Source organism: Entelurus aequoreus, linkage group LG02, assembly GCF_033978785.1.
Source record: "Entelurus aequoreus isolate RoL-2023_Sb linkage group LG02, RoL_Eaeq_v1.1, whole genome shotgun sequence".
Taxonomy (NCBI): domain Eukaryota; kingdom Metazoa; phylum Chordata; class Actinopteri; order Syngnathiformes; family Syngnathidae; genus Entelurus; species Entelurus aequoreus.
Window position 1 is genome coordinate 24549370 of NC_084732.1, and position 22889 is coordinate 24572258.

Sequence of the window (22889 nt, forward strand, 5' to 3'; positions counted from 1 at the left end):
AGTATAAATTAGGTGTTGTGTTCGTGTTGTACTGTAAACGTTACTTACACTGACGTTACTCTTTAAAATAACAGTAAATTCTGCTCCTGTTTCATTCTTTTGTCTTTTTTTTAGTGGTAGCATTTTGCTGAATGGAAAATGACAAAACATTTGAGCTAGTATTTACGTTACTTGGCTGCACCAGCAAATTTAGCAATTAAATAATGGATAAGTGACCCTGCCAGAAATCAGATGACTTGACTCAAAATACGAATATAAAAAAACGACAAGACGTTATAAAAAAAAGCAATATTCATGGCAATGTTCTCAATTGACCGTCTGTTAGTGTCGCCGTCCAGCCTGCTCTCTCTCTACCGCCCCCACACTCAGAGCTTGTGAAGGAATGACGCTGTGTTGCGCTTTCAAAATAAAAGCACGTGTATTTGTGAGGTACATTTTTTTAGGTGGGACAAATGCATCTTTATCGAATATTGCAAACACATGCAAGAAACCCTAGTCTCTTGTCTGGACTGGCGACAAAGTAGAATTACGTCGTCCAATCAATAATTATTTTAATCAGATTAATTGCACTTTTGAATCGTGATTAATCACAGTTGTTACAAAAACGTCGCTTAACATTTTTTGTGGCGTTTTTGTTGACAACATCGCCACGTTTACATATGAGAAAACCCCTGATGATTGGCTGATTTAGGTAAGATGAGTCACGATTGGCTAAGGTCAGGGCCAGTCAGAGGCAAAATAGGGCGCTTTAAAAACAGGAAGCAAAATCCAAACTAATTTCCCGCAGCGGTGGCAGAAACCACATGAGGCAAGTGTCTTGTTTAAATAACTATGTTTCTTCCAGGGTGCATCAATAGGCCATTTATCAGTACTTTTATTTATTTGGCAATAGTTTTAACACTTATAACACTTATAAACGTGTTTTGTTTTGGCTGACTAACAGCTGTGTGAGCAAACCACTAGGGATAGCAGTTGATAGTAAAAGTGTCCATACCGATTACCCCATGCTGCATAGTTAACACTGGTATAAAAGTTATATAGGATTCCAGTACTGGCACAAAAATATGTGCATTTTTATTGATTTATGTTCATCTAAAGAGTGTGTTAGAGAGGCTACTGGATATGTTTGTGTTTCTTCGATATTATTAATATTATTTAACTGCCTTTAATTTTTTTTTTAATTCCAGTATCGTCTCCCTCATTTTGTACATGACTAAGTTAAAAGAAATGGCAAAATGTTAAAAAGCCAGACAGAGGGCATGTTTCCAGTTTGTGTTTATTATAATAACTAATCAAACTGAGGATTTATTCTCGGCCCATTTGTTGGTGGAAAGTTGTACATTAAGTTGAAATATCTATTTACATATATTTAGTGAGTGTGAAGGTTGTCTGTCTATCTGTGTTGGCCCTGCGATGAGCTGGCGACTTGTCCAGGGTGTACCCCGCCTTCCGCCCATGTGCAGCTGGGATAGGCTCCAGCACCCCCCGCCAGCCCGTAAGCGACAAGCGGTAGAAAAATGGATGGATGGAGCAAGTGCTCCCTCAGGTGAGTCCCTTGTTCTGCTGGGTGACTTCAACGCTCACGTTGGCAATGACAGTGGGACCTGGAGAGGCGTGATTGGCAGAAACGGACGCCCAGATTTGAACCAAAGTGATGTTTTGTTATTGGTATTTTGTGCTGGTCACAGATTCTATGTAACAAACACCATGGTCAAACATAAGGGTGTCCTATGAGCAGTTGGCACCAGGACACCCTAGGCCGCAGTTCGATTAATGACTTTGTGGTTGTATCATCGGATTTGCGGTCTCATGTTTTGGCCAGTTGGGTGAAGAGAGGGGTGGAGCTTTCAACCGATAGGTGGGGGAGACCTGGTAGGCCCAAATGCAAAGTGAGGGTCTGCTGGGAACGTCTGGCAGAGTCTCCTGTCAGAGAGAGTTTCAATTCTCACCTCTGGGAGAACTTCAAACATGTTACGAGGGAGGCGCTGGATATTTAGTCTGAGTGGACCATGTTTCGTGGCTCTGTTGTCGAGACAGCCTATCGGCGCTGTGGCCGCAAGGTGGTTGATGCCTGCCGTGGCAGTAATCCCAAGACACCAACGCTGAGGGATGCTGTCAAGCTTAAGGAGTCCTATCGGGTCCTTTAGGCTCATGGTACTCCGGAGGCAGTGGACAGGTACCGACAGGCCAAGCGGTGTGTGGAGGCAAAAACTCGAACATGGGAGGAGTTTGGAGAAGCCATGGAGAACGACTTCCGGACGGCTTCAAAGCGGTTCTGGATCACCATCCGCCGCCTCAGGAGGAGGAAGCAGTGCACTGTCAACACCTTGTATAGTGGGGACGGTGGGCGGCTGGTGTCGACTGGGGATGTTGTGGATCGGTGGAAGGAATAATTTGAAGATCTCCTCCTTTTTTTTTTTGTCCTGTCAAGCCACTCAGGCAAATCATATTGTTTTTGATGTAGATGCCCGTATTTGCAGTAGAGATTTACTTTACAAAAGAGAAGTGTGGGATACTTTTCTTGTTGCCTGATTTCTATTTCACTTTATTAAAAAGATGGAGCAGGAGGGGATAGAAAGAAGAAAAAAAAGGAAGACAGAGGGGGAAATTGCGGGGACAAAGGGGGATAAGACAAAGAAACAACAACGAAAACAGAACATTATCAGCAAATATGATATGTACGAATATGATACAAAAAGTGATAGCAGAGAAGCAGTTAGTGAAGTAAATATAAATAACAAAGAAATGACAATGAACATTTTTACACTATGAATGGAGCAATAAAAATAACAATAGAAATAACACTATTGATAATGAATAATTATTAATTGCCTCTATTATCAACAATACAATTGTTTCAAATGCAACGATACATATAGGTAATGAAAACTTGAATTACAAAAGAAGGCAGATCTCCTCAATCCCACCTATGAGGAAGCAGTGCCTGGGGACTCCGCGATGGACTCTCCTATTTGTGGGGTGGTGGTTGCCGAGGTAGTTAAGAAGTTCCTGTGGATGAGATCTGCCCACAGTTCCTTAAGGCTCTGGATGCTGTGGGGCTGTTGTGGTTGACAAGACTCTGCAGCATTGCGTGGACATCGGGGGCGGTGCCTCTGTTTTGGCAGACAGGGGTGGTGATTTAAGGAACCGGAGGGTGTGTTCCAACTATTGTGGTATCACACGCCACAGCCTTCCCGGTAAGGTGTATTCAGGTGTACTAAAGAGGAGGCTACGCTGAATAGTCGAACCTCGGATTCAGGAGGATCAGTGTGGTTTTCATCTTGGTCGTGGAACTGTGGACCAACTCTATACTCTCGGCAGGATCCTTGAAGATCCATGGGAGTTTGCCCAACCAGTCTACATGTGTTTTGTGGACTTGGAGAATGCATTCAACCGAATCCCTCGGGAAGTCCTGTGGAGAGTGCTCACAGAGTATGGGTATCGAACCGCTTGATTGTGGCAGTCTGCTCCCTGTATTATCAGTGTCAGAGCTTGGTCAGAATTGTCGGCAGTAAGTCGGACCCGTTTCCAGTGAAGGTTGGACTCCGCCAGGGCTGCCCTTTGTCACCGATTCTGTTTACAACTTTTATGGGCAAAATTTCTAGGCGCAGTCAGGGCATTGAGGGGAACCGGTTTGGTGGCTGCAGGATTTAGTCACTGTTTTTTGCAGATGATGTGGTCCTGCTGGCTTCATCTGACCAGGATCTTCAGCTCTCACTGGATCGATTCGCAGCCTAGTGTGAAGCGACTGGGATGAGAATCAGCACCTCCAAGTCCGGGTCCATGGTTCTCACCCGGAAAAGGGTGGAGTGCCATCTCCAGGCTGGGGAGGAGATCATACCCCAAGTGAAGGAATTCAAGTACCTCAGGGTCTTGTTCACGAGTGAGTGACGAGTGGATCATGAGAATGACAGGCGGATCGGTGCAGAGTCTGCAGTGATGCGGACACTGTATCGATCCGTCGTGGTGAAGAAGGAGCTTAGCCGGAGGGCAAAGCTCTCAATTTACCAGTCCATCTCTGTCCTTATCCTCACCTATGGTCATGAGCTTTGGGTACAAGCAGGTGGCGGGGCTCTCCCTTAGAGAAAGGGTGAGAATCTCTGTCATTCGGGAGGAGCTCAGAGTAAAGCCACTGCTCCTCTACATGGAGAGGAGCCAAATGAGGTAGTCTGGGCATCTGCTCAGAATGCCCCCGAACGCCTCCCTGGGAAGGTGTTTAGGGTGCATCCGAACCGGTAGGAGACCATGCAGAAGGCCCAGAACACGGTGGAGAGACTATGTCTCCCAGCTGGCCTGCGAACGCCTCGGGATCCCCCGGGAAGAGCTGGACGAAGTAGCTGTAGAGAGGGAAGTCTGGGCTTCTTTGCTTAGGCTGCTGCCCCCGCGACCCGACTCCGGATAAGATCAGGAAGATGGATGGATGGTCGCAAGTTGCTTTTGCTGTGTCGCTTGCAACATGTCTCCGGGGATAGCTGAGCTTGCCCATCATTGACCATAACCATTCATGATTTTCAAGAATGATTTTTTTTTTCTTTTAGAATTATTTAAAAAAGTATGTTTTTTAGAACATTGCTGATCATGATTTTCAAGAATTGATTATAATCTCTTTTTTTATTAAGAATTCATTTTATTAAAGTCGTTTTTTGGAACATCACTGCGCGCATCAGCAGCCAAAATAAGTTTTTGTATATTATAATTATGTGACAACAGAACAATTTTGTATAATATTTTTTTGTACAATATATTGCTCAAACCGGTTTGAATTAATCCCATGCGTTCAAGTGTTAACTTTGACACCCCTAATTACAAGACAACAAAATAGGAGCATTATTGATGCTGGTGATGGGGCAGGCAGGACATTATAAGCTTTGCTTCTTCTTGCTCCTGTTAAGACACACATGTTTCTTTTTTTATCTTCTTTAAATATTAATAATGTTTTTTTTTGTTTTTTTACCAAATGACGATATTGCATCGAAGATGTTATTTTTTTACCCCGCTTTGAATTGTGTAGATGAAGTGAGTATTTTCTATAATGAGTATTATTTTTGTGTGTGTGTCCAAAATAGGTAATTATAATAACAATACAAATGTGACGTAACAAGTAAAAAAAAGGTAGTGGTTTGCCTGTCCACATGATGACAACAACAAGGATTTTCCCACTTTTTAAAAAATCTTGTTGTCGGGCACCCAGAGCAGTGCTCCCATGTGGATAAAAGGCCAAGACTTTATCGTTCCAACCTAAAAACGTTCCTGTGTGGACAAGATTTAAGGAACAGTTATCTTACCATCAGTCCGGCTGTTCCCGTGCTCACTCAGACAGCTTCAGGCCTCGTGCCAACAACCATGGCAGCAGTTTTCGGGCACACCTTGCTACGGCAGACAAAACAGATCCATAAGAGGTGGCAATCTTGAAACAAAGAGGCCACCTCGCATGATTACACGCTTTGTTGGTGGCGACCGACCTACTCCTCTGCTTTCCTTTAAAACGTCCGCACTTCACCTTGCCTGGTATCCTAGCAACAGCCGTCTCTGCCTCCTCTCAGAGTGGCATTAATCACTGTGGAGAGATAGTGTGCGTGGGAGAGAGAGAGAGAGAGAGAGAGAGAGAGAGAGAGCTGTGCTGGATGTTCGGTACTCGGGTTTGCCGCCGAGTCTTTTGTCAGCAACAACATCTGTTATGCGGCCAAATCAGCGGAGCTTGGCTCACCTTTTAAAGGGCTTCTTGAAAAAATAGTACCCATTGTTAAATAGACTGACACTTGCTGGTTTGTGTGGTGAATTTGATTTACAGTGTTTTTCGCACTATAAGGCGCACCTAAAAACCTCCAATTTTCTCAAAAACTGACAGTGCGCCTTATAATCCGGTGCGCCTTATATATGGACCAATATTGAGCCACAACAGGTCTTGCAACTACGGGATGCATAACGTAACCCCAGCCTCTACTGTAGCGTCTATTCTATGCGCCCTATAATGCGGTGCGCCTTATATATGAACAAAGTTTTAAAATAGGCCATTCATTGAAGGTGCGCCTTATAATCCGGTGCGCCTTATAGTGTGGGAAATACGGTATTTATTGTGCAAATAAATGGTGCTGCTTTTGGCCGCCACAGTACTGTGTTTTTTCGTAGTTGTTAAGTTTTTCTTTGTTTCTTACATGGAACAAAGAGCGCAGTCTACCAAGTCAATCCCCTCTCCTTCGTGGAGAGAGGGGGCACAGATTCGGTGACCACAGATGACGCGCTAGCTGTCCAAAGTCGGGACCCAGGGTGGACCACTCATCTGTGCATCAGTTGGGGACGTCTATGCGCTGCTGACCTGTCTCCATTCAAGATGATCTCCTGCTGGCCCCACTATGGACTGAACTTTCACACTATTACGTTAGATCCTCTATGGACTGGACTCTCACACTATTATGGTAGACCCACTCAACATCCATTGCACCGGTCGCCCGGGGTGGCGGGGGGGGGGAGTTACCGGTGCAATGGACGTCGAGTGGGTCTAGCAACAACCCACATCTGCGGTCCCCTCCAAGGGTTCTCATTGTCATCCCATTGGGTTTAGTTTTTTCTTGTCCTGATGTGGGATCTGAGCCGAGGATGTCGTTGTGGCTCGTGCAGCCCTTTGAGACACTTGTGATTTAGGGCTATATAAGTAAACATTGATTGATTGATTGAATGTCCTTGTATGTTAAACATACGTGGCTGATAAAACTGATTCTGATAAAATGAGTACAGGGGGAACTCTTCAAATCTTGCAAGATGCCAGCTTTCCTCACTCAGCCTTAGTTGAGCGAGCTTCAAATTATTATTTTTTTATTTTTATTTTTTTGTGACACTCATTCCATGCAAATTCCAACAAGGTGTGTGGCAAACAATTTCAAAAATACAAAATATATCAAACCCGTTGATACCACTTTCAAGACATTGAAAAAAAAACATTCTAATGGTACTTGAACCGTTGTGATAGGCCAAATATTAAGACAGCTACTAATTTTTGAAGGTAAAAAATCAAGTCGCTTTTTTTTATTATTATTTTTTTTAATTATCCATTAAGACAGGGTTTCTTAACCTTTTTGACCACAAAGGCGCCCAGGGCCCACTCAAATTTCACACTGAACTTGTCATCTTACTGTAGATTTCAAATGTATTCAATAATTATATCTAACCTACTTACAGTTTACAACCTTGTCAAATGATATGAAAGCATGTGTTAATCATAAAGATTATTCTTTATTCAACACATAAATCTTAGGCTTAAGTCAGGCTGATTAGAAAAATAAGTACTCACCAACTATACTGCATAAGTAAAGACTCATTAATATCTGACGAAAAATACAATTACATACAATTATGTATAAATAAACATTAATAATGAATATGTTTCTTAATTAAACTGTCGATAAAATTGAAGTGCAAATGAAAATACAGCTTCACCACCTTAGTCATAATTTTTGACTTTAGCTCCAGACTTGTTTGATATTGTCAGTACTGCCACAAGTGGTGGATAAATGTATTACAACTGAGTACCGCTGCAGCCCAAACGGACCACAATTCTTGGGGTTCATAGGGGTCCAAAATGCCCCATAAAAGTGTTAAGAATAAGTCATATACGATTATGTATTATTTTTACTTTAGATCTATTTGTCGATTAAAAGTTTTTATTATTTTTTGAGCGGTGCCAGTTTTAAAGTAAATAACTGACGTGGCAGCTTTTGTGTTATTAGTGTCAATATTGCAACATTTTGTTGTTCATTACACCTGTTTGCACTTATTTCACGTTGTTTTCTTTTTTGTAATACTATTTTTTAAATGTGAAAAACAATAGCTTGTAACACCCTTGAATTAAACCATTCATTATGACTAGAGTGGACTCTTCCTTTTACTGCTCGACCGCACTTCCTTCGACACTCACAATGATTTAAAGTAGAAAAGACTGGAGGGACATCATTACTTTACATCTGGAGAACTCCGCGAATTAAGCATTAATCCGTGAAAGACGATGTTGGACTTATTCCTGCATTGCTATGTAAAATATTTGATCGTGATGCTAACGAGAAAAATAATTGTTTTTGCAGTTGATTTCCTGCCACAAATATTTGGCTGTCATCTAATGATTCATGTCTGAAGTTTTAATGGTGTAAAGTTCATATGTTGTTTCATTATTTAGCTGTTGTTCAGAAATGTTTGGTTTCCAACAATATTTAGCCATATCAAGTTTCAGTATGCTGTTGAGCCTACGAGAGATTTATTCATTGAGTTTATTAATAATATTGATGATATTTTCTTGATGCAGTGTGATCATCAATATTAAAGCATTTTCCATGAAGATAACGTGGACCCCGACTTAAACAAGTTGAAAAGCACCATCCCATCCCATCCATTTTCTACCACTTGTCCCTTTCGGGGTCGCAAATAAAGTTTTAGTTCCTGTTATGAAAATTGACATTGAAAATATGGTAGATTGAGTTAACATGAAGTGAGATTATTTTCACAGACAAAGGGCTCCGTAATTATATCGAGGCATAACTTAAAAGAACACAAACAAACTAATGCAATTTTACGCTAATAGTTTTGCTCTCAAAGACTAACTATATAGTAAAGGATAAAAAGATTGCATCACGGAAAGTTTCTCAAACAAATTAAATATTCAAACAAACCTTTTACGAAACGATCGCTGCACAGCACGAGTGTGGTCAGACCGCACACCCCAAGATGAAAGCGACATGTTTTTTTGAAAGCCATTTCCCTTGGATGCGCTTTTATCATTTTTGCCGGCCTTATTCCCTTTATGAACTACTTTTTCCAAAACTCTATAAAAAGCACTTTCCTGTCTCTCCATTTGAACGCTTGGAACAGCACAGTAAAGCGGACATTTTCAGCTCAAACTCTTCACTTTATGCATATATATATATATATATATATATATATATATATATATATATATATATATATATATATATATATATATATATATATATATATATATATATACATATATATGTATATATGTATATATCAGTGACGTGCGGTGAGGTTCATGGCTGGTGAGGCACTGACTTCATCACAGTCAGATTTACAAACATATGAACCCTAAAGAGTATCTTATTCACCATTTGATTGGCAGCAGTTAACGGGTTATGTTTAAAAGCTCATACCAGCATTCTTCCCTGCTTGGCACTCAGCATCAAGGGTTGGAATTGGGGGTTAAATCACCAAAAATGATTCCCGGGCGTGGCGCCGCTGCTGCCCACTGCTCCCCTCACCTCCCAGGGGGTGAGCAAGGGGATGGGTCAAATGCAGAGGACAAATTTCACCACACCTAGTGTGTGTGACAATCATTGGTACTTTAACTTAACTTTAACTTTACACATAAAAACTGTAGCACACAAAAAAGCACATTTAATAAAAAAACGTTATTATGGTCTTACCTTTACTTATGAATGAAGTCCATGCGTCGCTCCTTTTGAACAAAAGCATCGATAACTTGTTTATAGAAGTCTTCCTTATCTTTCTTCAGTTTTAAAAGTCTCTCTGTCTCGATGGAGATCTTCTTTTAATTATTACCTCCTGCTTCGATTGAAAGTCCAGTTTAAAAAACTGTTTTATTTTAGATATGTAATCCTCCATGTTAATAGTCCAGGCAAGAGGAAAAAATAAACGATCGCTGCTAACTGTTGCTGCTTGTTGTCACTTCTTCTGCAGCCGAGTAGTCGCAAGAATGATCTCTGGGATCACTACCGCCCTCTACCACCAGGAGGCGGGATTACTGCGAGCCTCACACAGTGCGTCTTCGCAGCCGTTTTTATGATTGCTCAGCACAAGAAATATGTTACACACATACAGTTGTTGACAAAATACACTGTACATTATATACCTCAGCTAACTAAACTATGGAAATGTATAATATAATTCATGTAGCAATACGGTCTCACTGCACAGCAGGCCAGCAGTTAGCCGAGTCATTACGCAATCCATGGTGAGGCTCAACTGGCTGGTGACTCACCGCAAGTCTCTTCTCAGTATTTGAACGGCAAATCTGAAAATTCCGCGATTTTGAATAAAAATAATCTAAAACTGGTGACGTTATATGGAAAATAACTTTATAGTATAATCACTGGATACATATAACAATTTAATTTTTTTTTTTTCTTTTTACCTTTTTTTCTTTCCATGATGGCACGTGAGGCCCCGCCTCACCTGCCTCCCCTGACTGCACGTCACTGGTATATATATATATATATATATATATATATATATATATATATATATATATATATATATATATATATATATATATATATATATATATATATATATATATATATATATATATATATATATATATATATACATATATATATATACATATATATATAAATATGTATATATACACATATATATATATATATATACACACACATATATATACATACACAATTTAGGCATAACTTAAAAGTACACAAACTAACACGATCCCTTATATATACATATTTATATGTATATATATATATATATATATATATATATATATATATATATATATATATATATATATATATATATGTATATATATATATATATATATATATATATATATATATATATATATATATATATATATATATACATATATATATATATATATATATATACATATATATATATAAATATGTATATATACACATATATATATATATACACACACATATATATACATACACAATTTAGGCATAACTTAAAAGTACACAAACTAACACGATCCCTTGTCCTTACTTTACGTTATTAGTTCTGCTCTCAAACACTACCTATGTAGGAAATAATAAACTTGATTACATCTCAGAAAGTTTCTTAAGCAAATGTTCAAACAAACCTTTTACGAAGTGATCGCTGCTGACACGAGCATGGTCTGACTGAAAGCGGCATGTTTCCCTTGACACGCTTTCATAATTTGACCAACTTTTTACCTTTCATGAACCACTTCTTTCAAGACTCTGTAAGAGCCCTTTACTATCTCGCCATTTTGAACGCTTGGAACAGCACAGGAAAGCGGCTTTTCTAGCTCAAACTCTTCACTGAGGCTCAATCCGAATTCTCCCTCTTCCCCCTTTCCCCTTCTTCTTAACCCTCCCCCTTTGGCTTTAGAACCTTAGGCTATGTCTACACTAAGCCGGATAACCCCTTAAACGAATAATTATTTAGCCTAAGCATTGTGTCAGCCACACTAAACCATCGTTTAAGGTAACCCTCCTTGGATCATTTTTTACATGGGTAAGTGCGCCGTCTATTTCTTGAATCTCCGGCTCTTAGCTTTGTATGGACTCACTGATCGTTTACAAACTGAGTTCGGAGAGGAAGTGAAGTCAGAAAGACCGCGCCTCACACAGGAAGTGCAGTCAGAAAGACCGCGCGACAGCCAGCTTCATAACAACCGGAGCTCACCACTGGAAATATGAAGGTGAGTCATCCAAACATGCCCGTGTTTCTCATTATTCTACATGTACAGACGCTTGTGGAAATCACACATGACTACCTTAAGTAAAGGAAACGTGCGATTTCCGCTATTTTGTATACTACACATCTCAGACGGCAAGATAAATTTCGAATGTCCAGGTCAGCTGTGATTCTACTTACCGAAAAACTTTGTCCATTTGTCGAAGAAGAGACAACGAGAATGTTACCTGGCCGTCAAGTGAAGACTACGGAAAACATCGAATGCATTTGGACTGGCAAAGCAGACTGTATCAGTTATTGTCAACGTCTAGGTCCAGAGTATATAAAGTCACCAAAAACGAATGGACAATGAAGGTGAAGGCAAAAGAGTGAGGAGTGTCCTGACCAGATATCTAGATCCCGTAAAATGTTCTTTATCACATTGTTTACTTTCACATGTTTATTAAAGACTTGACTAATTTATGATGTCTCGGGTGTGATTCACTACAATAGGGCCCCACAGCACACTGGATTACAGTTAATTGAAATACCACAAAACTGGATATTGTTCAGATAAGTTAAGTTAAATTTAAGAACTTGCATACAAAGCAACATTGGAGGTGACTATGACGTGCGCATTTTCTGCGCATGCGTACTAGGTCGCGTTGCGCCGTCGGGCAGAGGGGGGGAGGGGGTCTTAAACGACCGTTGTGTGTGTGTGGACAAGGATAAGGTTAGGTGGGATTTACCCTGGATAACCTTAACCGGCCTGGTGTAGAAAATGTTGATAAAATGCCCTTAAGAACTCGGACGTTGCTCGAGTTTTACTACGTAATCAACCCTCGCCGTTTGCCGGCAGTGACGTAAGGCAAATGCGAGAAATGTTTACTTTCAAGATGCCGTCGCACGGGATATACGGCTTTGCTTGGGCTCTTTTTTTTCTTTCGCCCAAATCAAATTTTGTTCTAATACTGATTTTTTTCCATCTGAATGTTTACACTGCAGGGCAGCACGGTGGCAGAGAGGTTAGTGCGTCTGCCTCACAATACGAAGGTCCTGAGTAGTCGTGAATTCAATCCCGGCCTCGGGATCTTTCTGTGTGGAGTTTGCATGTTCTCCCCGTGACTGTGTGGGTTCCCTCCGGGTACTCCGGCTTCCTCCCACCTCCAAAGACATGCACCTGGGGATAGGTTGATTGGCAACACTAAATTGGCCCTAGTGTGTGAATGTGAGTGTGAATGTTGTCTGTCTATCTGTGTTGGCCCTGCAGGTGGCGACTTGTCCAGGGTGTACCCCGCCTTCCGCCCGAGTGTAGCTGAGATAGGCTCCAGCGCCCCCCGCGTCCCCGAAGGGAATAAGCGGTAGAAAATGGATGGATGGATGGATGTTTACACTGCAAGTAAAATGGGATTTTTACCAGACTCCAGTGTAAACGCGCACAGGCCCCACCGTGGCCTCGACGTCACTTGCATGCGCATTTTCCATCCATCCATCCATTTTCTACCGCTTATTCCCTTCGGGGTCGCGGGGGGCGCTGGAGCCTATCTCAGCTACAATCGGGCGGAAGGCCGGGTACACCCATTTTGATGAAATGAAAACAAAGGAAGTTGACCGAGAGGAAGTCGCTACTACTACAAAATAAAATAAAAGTCGCCACAAATTAAAAATTAGTAGGTTTTTTTTACGTGAAAGTAAATGAAAGTAATATAATGTATGAATGGATGTACTGTATATAGTGTAATATATTTGGGAAGGTTCTAATCTTTTAATGGCTTATAAGTAGAATTGATTGATTGATTGATTGACACTTTTATTAGTAGGTTGCACAGTGAAGTACATATTCCGTACAATTGACCACTAAATGGCAACACCCGAATAAGTTTTTCAACTTGTTTAAGTCGGGGTCCACTTAAATTGATTCATGATACAGATATATACTATCATATATACTATCATCATAATACAGTCATCACACAAGATAATCACATTGAATTATTTACATTATTTACAATCAGGGGTGTGGAGGGAGGGGGGGATGGGGGGGGGATATGGACATCAAGTAGTGGACATAGAGAGAGAGAGAGAGAGAGAGATCAGAAGGCATAAGAAAAAGAATCTGCATTTGATTGTTTACATTTGATTATTAGCAATCCGGGTAGGGTGTTAGTTTAGGGTTGTAGCTGCCTGGAGGTGAACTTTTATTGCGGTTTTGAAGGAGGATAGAGATGCCCTTTCTTTTATACCTGTTGGGAGCGCATTCCACATTGATGTGGCATAGAAAGAGAATGAGTTAAGACCTTTGTTAGTTCGGAATCTGGGTTTAACGTGGTTAGTGGAGCACCCCCTGGTGTTGTGGTTATGGCGGAAGAGACACGGACATCAGCGTAGATCTACGGTAACTTTATTTTTCAACTCACATGTAAGCAAATGCGCCACAGCGTCCATTCCGGTCCTTTAACAATCGCTTTTTATTCAGAATCAAAATATATATTCATATATTACCGTATTTTTCGGAGTATATGTCGCTCCGGAGTATAAGTCGCACCGGCCAAAAATGCATAATAAAGAAGGAAAAAAACATATATAAGTCGCATTTTTGGGGGAAATTTATTTGATAAAACCCAACACCAAGAATAGACATTTGAAAGGCAATTTAAAATAAATAAAGAATAGTGAACAACAGGTTGAATAAGTGTACGTTATATGAGGCATAAATAACCAACTGAGAACGTGCCTGGTATGTTAACGTAACATATTATGGTAAGAGTCATTCAAATAACTATAACATATAGAACATACGATACGTTTACCAAACAATCTGTCACTCCTAATCGCTAAATCCCATGAAATCTTGTACGTCTAGTATCTTACGTGAATGAGCTAAATAATAATATTTTATATTTTACGGTAATGTTTTAATAATTTCACACATAAGTCGCTCCTGAGTATAAGTCGCACCCCCGGCCAAACTATGAAAAAAACTGTGACTTATAGTCCGAAAAATACGGTACTTATAGCCTATTATTTGCACACTATTGACAGGTGATGCACCGAAAATTTGGTCGTCTTAAGTGAAATTTAAAGTACCACTGATAGTCACTCACACACTAGGTGTGGTGAAATTACCCTCTACATTTGACCCACCCCCTTGTTCCACCCACTGGGAGGTGAGGGGAGCAGTGAGCAGCAGCTGTGGCCGCGCTTGGGAATCATTTTGGTGATTTAACACCATTTAAATAGACTTTGCTCACCGAAACCAAATATTGTGAAAAAATATCCACTTCCGCTGGCGACTGCGTCTTTCCCCGTGCACACGAATGACGTAGCTCGCCCAAAGCTGACGAAAAAGTCACTTACGAGTCGCATTCAGGTCACAGTGTGTTAAGACTGAAGTCACATTTGGAAAGATCAGATTCCAATCAGATTCCGGACTACCTCCTATTGTGGCCTGAATCTGATGCCAAAAGATTAGATTTGAAGCACTTTGGAGCGTTTTGACTGGCAAAAAAAATCACTTGAAGGCCAAACAATCAGATTTGATGAACAGCATAAACGTGGCCTTAGTTTCTGAAGCGGCTCACTGCCCCTTCGAAGAAAACACATCCGATAGTTACGCCGTCACATGGCAAAGGGTAAATGTTACGTATAGACTACTCACAAACATATATCATGTTACATTACAGAGGAGGCAGAAAACAAGGAACACGGTTGGTGTTCAGAAGCAAAAACCTACGGTAGTTTGAAAAAACACAATAAACAAACAATTGAAAACGTCCCTTATGTGGCTGTTCTGTTTAATCTTTCTACATTGATAAAAACAAATAATATAGATACGGCTATTTCAGCTAAGTATACTGGAACTCCATCGATTTAACAAGCGATAAAAAAAAAATGTTAAAAATAACCGATATTTACATGGTGTAGCAACGGATGAACATCTGAACAAAACCATGAGCGTCAATATTGTAAAAATCAATAATTAAGTGTATAACTTCCATTTGTAGCCTTATTTTTGTTTTCTGCCATCAATTTTAGCAGACAAAGTGTAATGTTGGACATTTCTCCCTTCTGTTGATATCCTAGGGAAGTCCTTGAACTCGCTTCGTTTAGAGCAGTGGTCCCCAACCACCGGGTGGTACCGGGCCGCACAAGAAATTTAAAAAAAAAAAAAAAAAAAAAAAAAGTTTTTTTTTTTTTTTTTTTTTAAATCAACATAAAAAACACAATATATACATTATATATCAATATAGATCAATACAGTCTGTAGGGATACAGTCCGTAAGCACACATTATTGTATTTCTTTATGAAAAAAAAATATATAAATAAAAATAAAAAATAAATCACCCCCCACCTATTGTGTCCGTGGGACATATTTTCAAGCGTTGACCGGTCCGCAGCTACAAAAAGGTTGGGGACCACTGGTTTAGAGGGTTCTGCGGCCCTCACACTTAACTGACGGAGAATTTGGACACCACTTGATTGACGTAAACGCGCTAAACAACGGGGGGGAGGGCTAAATTCAAGGGGCAAGAGGAAGTATTTGTATTGAGCCTCACTAACACGTCTTCCACTTGATTTATTGCTAGGCTCAAGCTTGTTTGCCCTCCATGTGCATTACACCATGACAAAGCAACGTGTACGTGATGTCATATGCAACCCAGCAATTGCTCAGGAATCAAAGTATATAAATATATATATATAATACAGTAACAAACAAAACAATACAGTAACAAAAGTTTGACTATTGACATTGTAGATTGTCACTGAAGGCATCAAAACTATGACTCCTGTGAAGTGAAAACCCTTTCAGGTGACTACACCTTGAAGCTCATCGAGAGAACGCCAAGAGTGTGCAAAACAGTAATCAGAGCAAAGGGTGGCTATTTTGAAGAAACTAGAATATAAAACATGTTTTCAGTTATTTCATCTTTTTTTGTTAAGTACATCAGTGGTCCCCAACCACCGGTCCGGGGACCGGTACCGGTACTGAAACCCACTACTACCGACCACGCAGTCTGATAGTTTATATATCAATGATGAAATCTTAACATTGCAACACATGCCAATACGGCCGGGTTAACTTATAAAGTGCAATTTTAAATTTCCTGCGAAACTTCCGGTTGAAAATGTCTATGTATGATGACGTTTGCTCGTGACGTCAATGGTTGAAGCGGAAGTATTCGGACACATTGTATCCAATACAAACAGCTCTGTTTTCATCGCAAAATTCCACAGTATTCTGGACATCTGTGTTGGTGAATCTTTTGCAATTTGTTTAATGGACAATGAAGACTGCAAAGAAGAAAGCTGTAGGTGGGATTTGTGTATTAGCGGCTGGCTGCAGCAACACAACCAGGAGGACTTTGAGTTGGATAGCAGACGTGCTATCCAACGCTAGCCGCCAACCGCATCGATGATCTTTCATCGCGCCGTCGATCGCTGGAACGCAGGTGAGCACGGGTGTTGATGAGCAGATGAGGGCTGGCGTAGGTGGAGCGCTGATGTTTTTATCATAGCTCTGACGAGGTCCCGTAGCTAAGTTAGCTTAAATGGCGTCGTTAGCAACAGCATTGCTAGGCTTCGACAGGCGGCACAGCATTAACCATGTGGTTACAGGTCCAGTCTTTGGTTCGGTTTCTCCTGATAGTAGTATTGTTGATCTTCTGTCTATCCTTCCAGTCAGGGGCTTATTTCTTTTGTTTCTATCTGCATTTAAGCACGATGCTATCACGTTAGCTCCGTAGCTAAAGTGCTTCACCGATGTATTGTCGTGGAGATAAAAGTCACTGTGAATGTCCATTTTGCGTTCTCGACTCTCATTTTCAAGAGGATATAGTATCCGAGGTGGTTTAAAATACAAATCTGTGATCCACAATAGAAAAAGGAGAAAGTGTGGAATCCAATGAGCCCTTTTACCTAAGTTACGGTCAGAGCGAAAAAAGATACGTCCTGCACTGCACTCTAGTCCTTCACTCTCACGTTTCTCATCCACAATTATTTCATCCTCGCTCAAATTAATGGGGTAATCGTCGCTTTCTCGGTCCGAATTGCTCTTGCTGCTGGTGTAAACAATGGGGAAATGTGAGGAGCCCTTCAACCTGCGACGTCACGCTACTTCCGGTACAGGCAAGGCTTTTTTTATCAGCGACCAAAAGTTGCGAACTTTATCGTCGATGTTCTCTACTAAATCCTTTCAGCAAAAATATGGTAATATCGCAAAATTATCAAGTATGACACATAGACTGGATCTGCTATCCCCGTTTAAATAAAAAAATGTCATTTCAGTAGGCCTTTAAATCATTTATAAATGACTGCATTTCCAAACACCAATAAGCTTGTTTATAGATGTACAATAAAACTCTTCATAGGAAGTTGCCATTTGTTATATTTGTTATAACTTTGTGACATGATACAACATTGATATTGATACAACCGTAATGAACATATGAAATATAAATGTGACAGATTGTAGCTAAAGGCTGATTTCCATCTGCAGTCCCCATCAGGTTGATGGTAACCCGCTGGGAATCTCATTGCAAAGAAACAAGCCCAGGGCTCCCACTAATTCAGCGTTATAGTGAGTTGTATTGTTCATGCACTTATTTTTGCTGTATTTATCCGGTACAAGTGGAAAGCCGGTCCCTGAAAATAATGCCTACATTAAACCGGGCCGTGGTGCAAAAAAGTTTGGGGACCCCTGAAGTACATAACTCCACATGTGTTCATTCATAGTTTTGATGCCTTCAGTGACAATCCAAAATGTAAATAGTCATGAAGATAACGTGGACCCCGACTTAAACAAGTTGAAAAACTTATTCGGGTGTTACCATTTAGTGGTCAATTGTACGGAATATGTACTGTACTGTGCAATCTACTAATACAAGTCTCAATCAATCAATCAATAAAGAAAACCCATTCAATGAGAAGGTGTGTCCAAACTTTTGGCCTGTACTGTATATGTATATATATATATATATATATATATATATATATATATATATATATATATATATATATATATATATATATATATATATATATATATATATATATATATATATATATATATATATATATATACATACATTCAACCATTTAAATATAAATTCACATGGTTTTTTTTCTGTTTCTAATAGCAAATAATAACAGAACAGTCATGCCTAAAAAAAAACATTTAATACTTTACTATTTAGGTATCATATTTAGAATATTTTCATTTCAATGTGCTTTTGCTTACGTTTGTTTTTCTCTAAGCAAAATGACAGCAATAGCTTAATGAACGGCGAGACATGACAAATGCAATATCTCCCCATTATTTTACCCCCAAAGTCCTCTATATTAACAATGGAGAGGTCCGACTCTTCCACCATTGCAAACCAAATCCAAGGGATTATTCTAGGGTTTTTTTGGATTTGGGACCTTTGCCACTCTCGCAGTGAAACATGTTTCATGCGCACACGTCATGGATAAGGGCGTAAAGGCAGGACTGCAGAGCTTGACAGGCGTAGTTAGACGATCTCGGGCTTGATCCGCACGATGGTTTTACCAGCTCCGAGGTGGGGTCGAGGGTCAGTGCCTCTGGAGTGTGACTCAGCCTCGGTGTAGACTTGCTGTTCATTTGGGTTAATGTCGCTGCAGGGTTTGGTAGATGGGTGGCCAAAGATGTCACTCATCAGTGCCAAATCGTCACTGGCACGCTGATGTGGTGTTTCAGTCTCCCGGGAGTACAGCAGAGAGTCAAATGCGTGGAGCGCACTCTTCCACCATCGTTGATGAGGTAAGTAAGTAATGGTTGCTTTAACTCTTTCCTCCACGGAAGATTCTGACACGCACCTGATCCCCTGGCAGCAGGCTGTCTTGTTATGGTACGTCTTTTGTTTGTGTTGTTTACTTCCCACAGTTCTCGCTAAGTGGGCTTGAGCGAAGTAAATCTAGTTCTCAACTGACTCTTTAAGAACAACTCGGCCGGCGACGCTCCTGTCACTGAAAGTGGCGTTCGTCTGCACAGCGGCAGGAAGTCAGCCAGTCTGTTGCAGTGACAATGTCCTGTGCTGAGCTTTGTCTACCAAAACGTGTTTCTTTCGTGCTGCCTTTACTGTCTGCACCGATCTTTCAGCTGTGCCATTTAATGCTGGATGGTAGGCTGTGGTGTTGTCCCGATACCAATATTTTGATACTTTTCGATACTTTTCTAAATAAAGGGGACCACAAAAAATTGCATCGTTGGCTTTATTTCAACAAAAAATCTTAGGGTACATTAAACATATGTTTCTTACTGCAAGTTTGCCCTTTAATGAAATAGTGAACATACAAGACAACTTGTCTTTTAGTAATAAGTAAGCAAACAAAGGCTCCTAATTCAGACCGCTGACAGGTCTTTTTTATTGTGTCACTTATCATTCTATTATTTTGTCAACATTATTAAGAACAAGTGGTAGAAAATGAACTATTAATCTACTTGTTCAATTACTGATAATATCTGCTCACTTTCTCTTTTAACATGTTCTATCTACACTTCTGTTAAAATGTAATAATAATGTATTCTTCTGTTTGGATGCTTTACATTAGTTTTGGATGATACCACAAATTTGGGTATCAATCCGATAGCAAGTCGTTACAGGATCATACATTGGTCACATTCAAAGTCCTCATGTGTCCAGGTACATATTTCCTGAGTTTATAAACATGATATACATTTTTTTTTAAACAGAGAAAGAAAAAATATCGACGTAATCATAGTATCGACTAGACACTCTACTGTACTTGGTATCATTACAGTGGATGTTAGGTGTAGATCCACCAATGGCGTTTGTTTACATTTTGATGCCGGTGAGCTACGGTGTGTAGTGAAGCATGTTTAGCTATTCCTCGTCCTGCAGGGATGATACTTGTAAGAAACGTACTTTATTTGTCACCATGGATGCAAGGATTAGTGATTTAGAAGTAGCTAAAACACTACCGACAGCGGCTGGACTTTAGCCGCTAGCTAGCCAGCTAGCTACGTCTTAAAGCACCTCATCCTGAGGGCGTTTCAGTGTTATAACTTCACCTTTATCTTTAGTTTTTAAGCCAAAATGCGTCCATTCTCCCTTTTCTGTCTACACACTGTGTCTGCTTGTGAGTACTCCGTGATTGTGCGCTGCCGAACATGCTCGTCTGCTCGTAAAACCAGCAATGTCACGACGTGACGATGACGGGGGCGGGGGGACCTGTACTTTTTAGAGGCTGTATAGTCCCGAATATGATTCATTAGTATCACGGTACTATACTAATACCGGTATACCGTACAACCCTAGTAGGCTGGCATTAGTTTCATGCCATTGCTTTTCAGGAACTGCTTGAAATCCATCCAATTCTGCCGCTTTTCTACTTTCTACCCGTTCGGGGTCGCGGGGGGGTACTGGAGCCTATCTCAGCTGCATTCGGGTGGAAAGCGGGGTACACCCTGGACTAGTCGCCACCTCATCGCAGCTGCTTGAAATCACTTCCTCAAATTGAGGTCCGTTGTCTGACACAACTTCCTCCGGCACACCATGAGAAGAAAAAATGGTCTTCTGTGTTGTCTGAGTTTTCATCCGAACCACTTCAAGCCATTTGGAGTGACTATCCACTATCACCAGCGGGTGTTGTTGGTCTTCCTCACAAAAATATATGTGAACACACATGTTGACCACTTTCAACAATGCAGCGGGGCAACAGCAGACATTGTCCTCCCTGATTGACGGGCATCACAGTTCTGTATAGAGATCAACTAATGTGTTTTTTTCAGGGCCGATACCGATTATTAGTAGTCAAGGACGATATTCATTTCCAGTAAAATTTAGCTAAACTTGAATAAAGAACCACCAGGTTCTTTAACAGCTTCTTCCCTCAGGCCGTAAGACTCTTGAACGCATCATAATAATCCCCTCAATTCCCCCAAACATGGATTAACTCGCTGGAATATAAAGACAATATAACATACATCCATAAACGTGGATGCATATACAAAAGTGCAATATATTTATCTGTACAGTAATCTATTTATTTATATCTGCACCTTATTGATTTTTTATCCTGCACTACCATGAGCTAATGCAACGAAATGTCATTCTTATCTGTGCTGTAAAGTTCAAATTTGAATGACAATAAAAAGGTAAGTCTAATTCTAAGTCTAAGTCTAAAAGAGTTGGACGAGGCTTAAATATGGGATTTTCCTACATCACAAAAACGTGCAAGCTAATCAATGTTATAGCAGTTGATGGATTTAATACATTGTAAGGTTTCCTCCTGAGGAACCCTGAAATATCGGTTGGTTAGTAGGTTGAAGTTAATTTGAAGATGTATACAGTTTCAATGCGATACATCACATATTTTACATATTTTTATTTCTCTTTACACGATGTCTGAAAAGGAGTACCGCAAAGCTTATTTAAGCCTACCCCTTTTTCACTTCAGAGCAATGACTAACACATATGTTCACTTCCTGTTCTCAGTGTGTAACACACATTTCATCAATTATTTTTAAATGGTATGATTGGTTTGAAATATATGATTTATAAATATGGCAACAATTTAGATAAAAGTAATCCTGGCATCCTTCATGTAGTTTATCGGTGAGACATTTTTCAAGCTGGCTGACAATTTCTTCCTGCTGCTTACTCTTCTTTACATTTTATATTAGCCTCAAATTTGCCAATTTAAACAAAGTGTGGATTTTTGGCAGATGTATATTTCTTGTCATCTTCATATCTATCCATTTCTGTCGCGTTATTTAATTGAATCACTGAACATGAATAGAAACTTGCTACTTTGACGAGTCCAAGCACGCTGTGAGTGTTACGAACGGAGGCTTACCGAAAACACACAAATTGGGAGGAAAAATCTCGGAGAGAAGGCCAAAAACTGGAATTCCCGGCAAAAAAATGGATGCTCTGACAAGTTCTTGTAAACAGAGGAGACTTGCTGTAGGCCAGGGATGTCCAAAGTGCGGCCCGGGGGCCATTTGCGGCCCGCAAGTCAATTTTTAACGGCCCCACGGCCCATTTTAAAATACGATTAAAAAAATTAAAAACATAAAAAGTGGTATGAAAGACCAAACAGGTGAAATGTAACAAGAAAATGTTGCAATGTTTACTCTAATAACGCAGGTTTTTCTGCTCTTCAGGGGATTTTATAGAATCAAATAAAGACTAAAATCCCCTGAAGAGCAGAGAAAACTGTGAAACAGGCTTGTAGGGATGATATATATATATATATATATATATATATATATAGATATATATCTATATATATATATATATATATATATATATATATATCTATATATATATATATATATATATATATATATATATATATATATATATATATATATATATATATATATATATATATATATATATATGTGCGTGTGTGTGTGTGTGTAGGTGTGTGTGTGTGTGTGTGTGTGTGTGTGTGTGTGTGTGTGTGTGTGTGT

At 40.0% G+C, this 22889-nt stretch overlaps 1 protein-coding gene across 10 annotated transcripts in view; it reads right to left on the reverse strand.

Annotated features, from left to right (window-relative positions):
- LOC133631685 (protein mono-ADP-ribosyltransferase PARP6) overlaps nt 1–22889 on the reverse strand; it is an 84413-nt gene that overhangs the window by 55716 nt on the left and 5808 nt on the right. For 6 of the 10 annotated variants that reach the window (XM_062023939.1, XM_062023943.1, XM_062023944.1 and 3 more), the window contains exon 2: nt 5286–5370. In XM_062023939.1, coding sequence (XP_061879923.1) covers nt 5286–5288 — 3 coding nt within the window. In that variant the 5' untranslated portion in view covers nt 5289–5370. Of the gene's footprint in view, nt 1–5285; nt 5545–8657; nt 8724–9428; nt 9445–10870; nt 11063–22889 lie in introns of those variants that run through there. The other 4 variants (XM_062023938.1, XM_062023940.1, XM_062023937.1 and 1 more) reach the window with 4 other exon arrangements.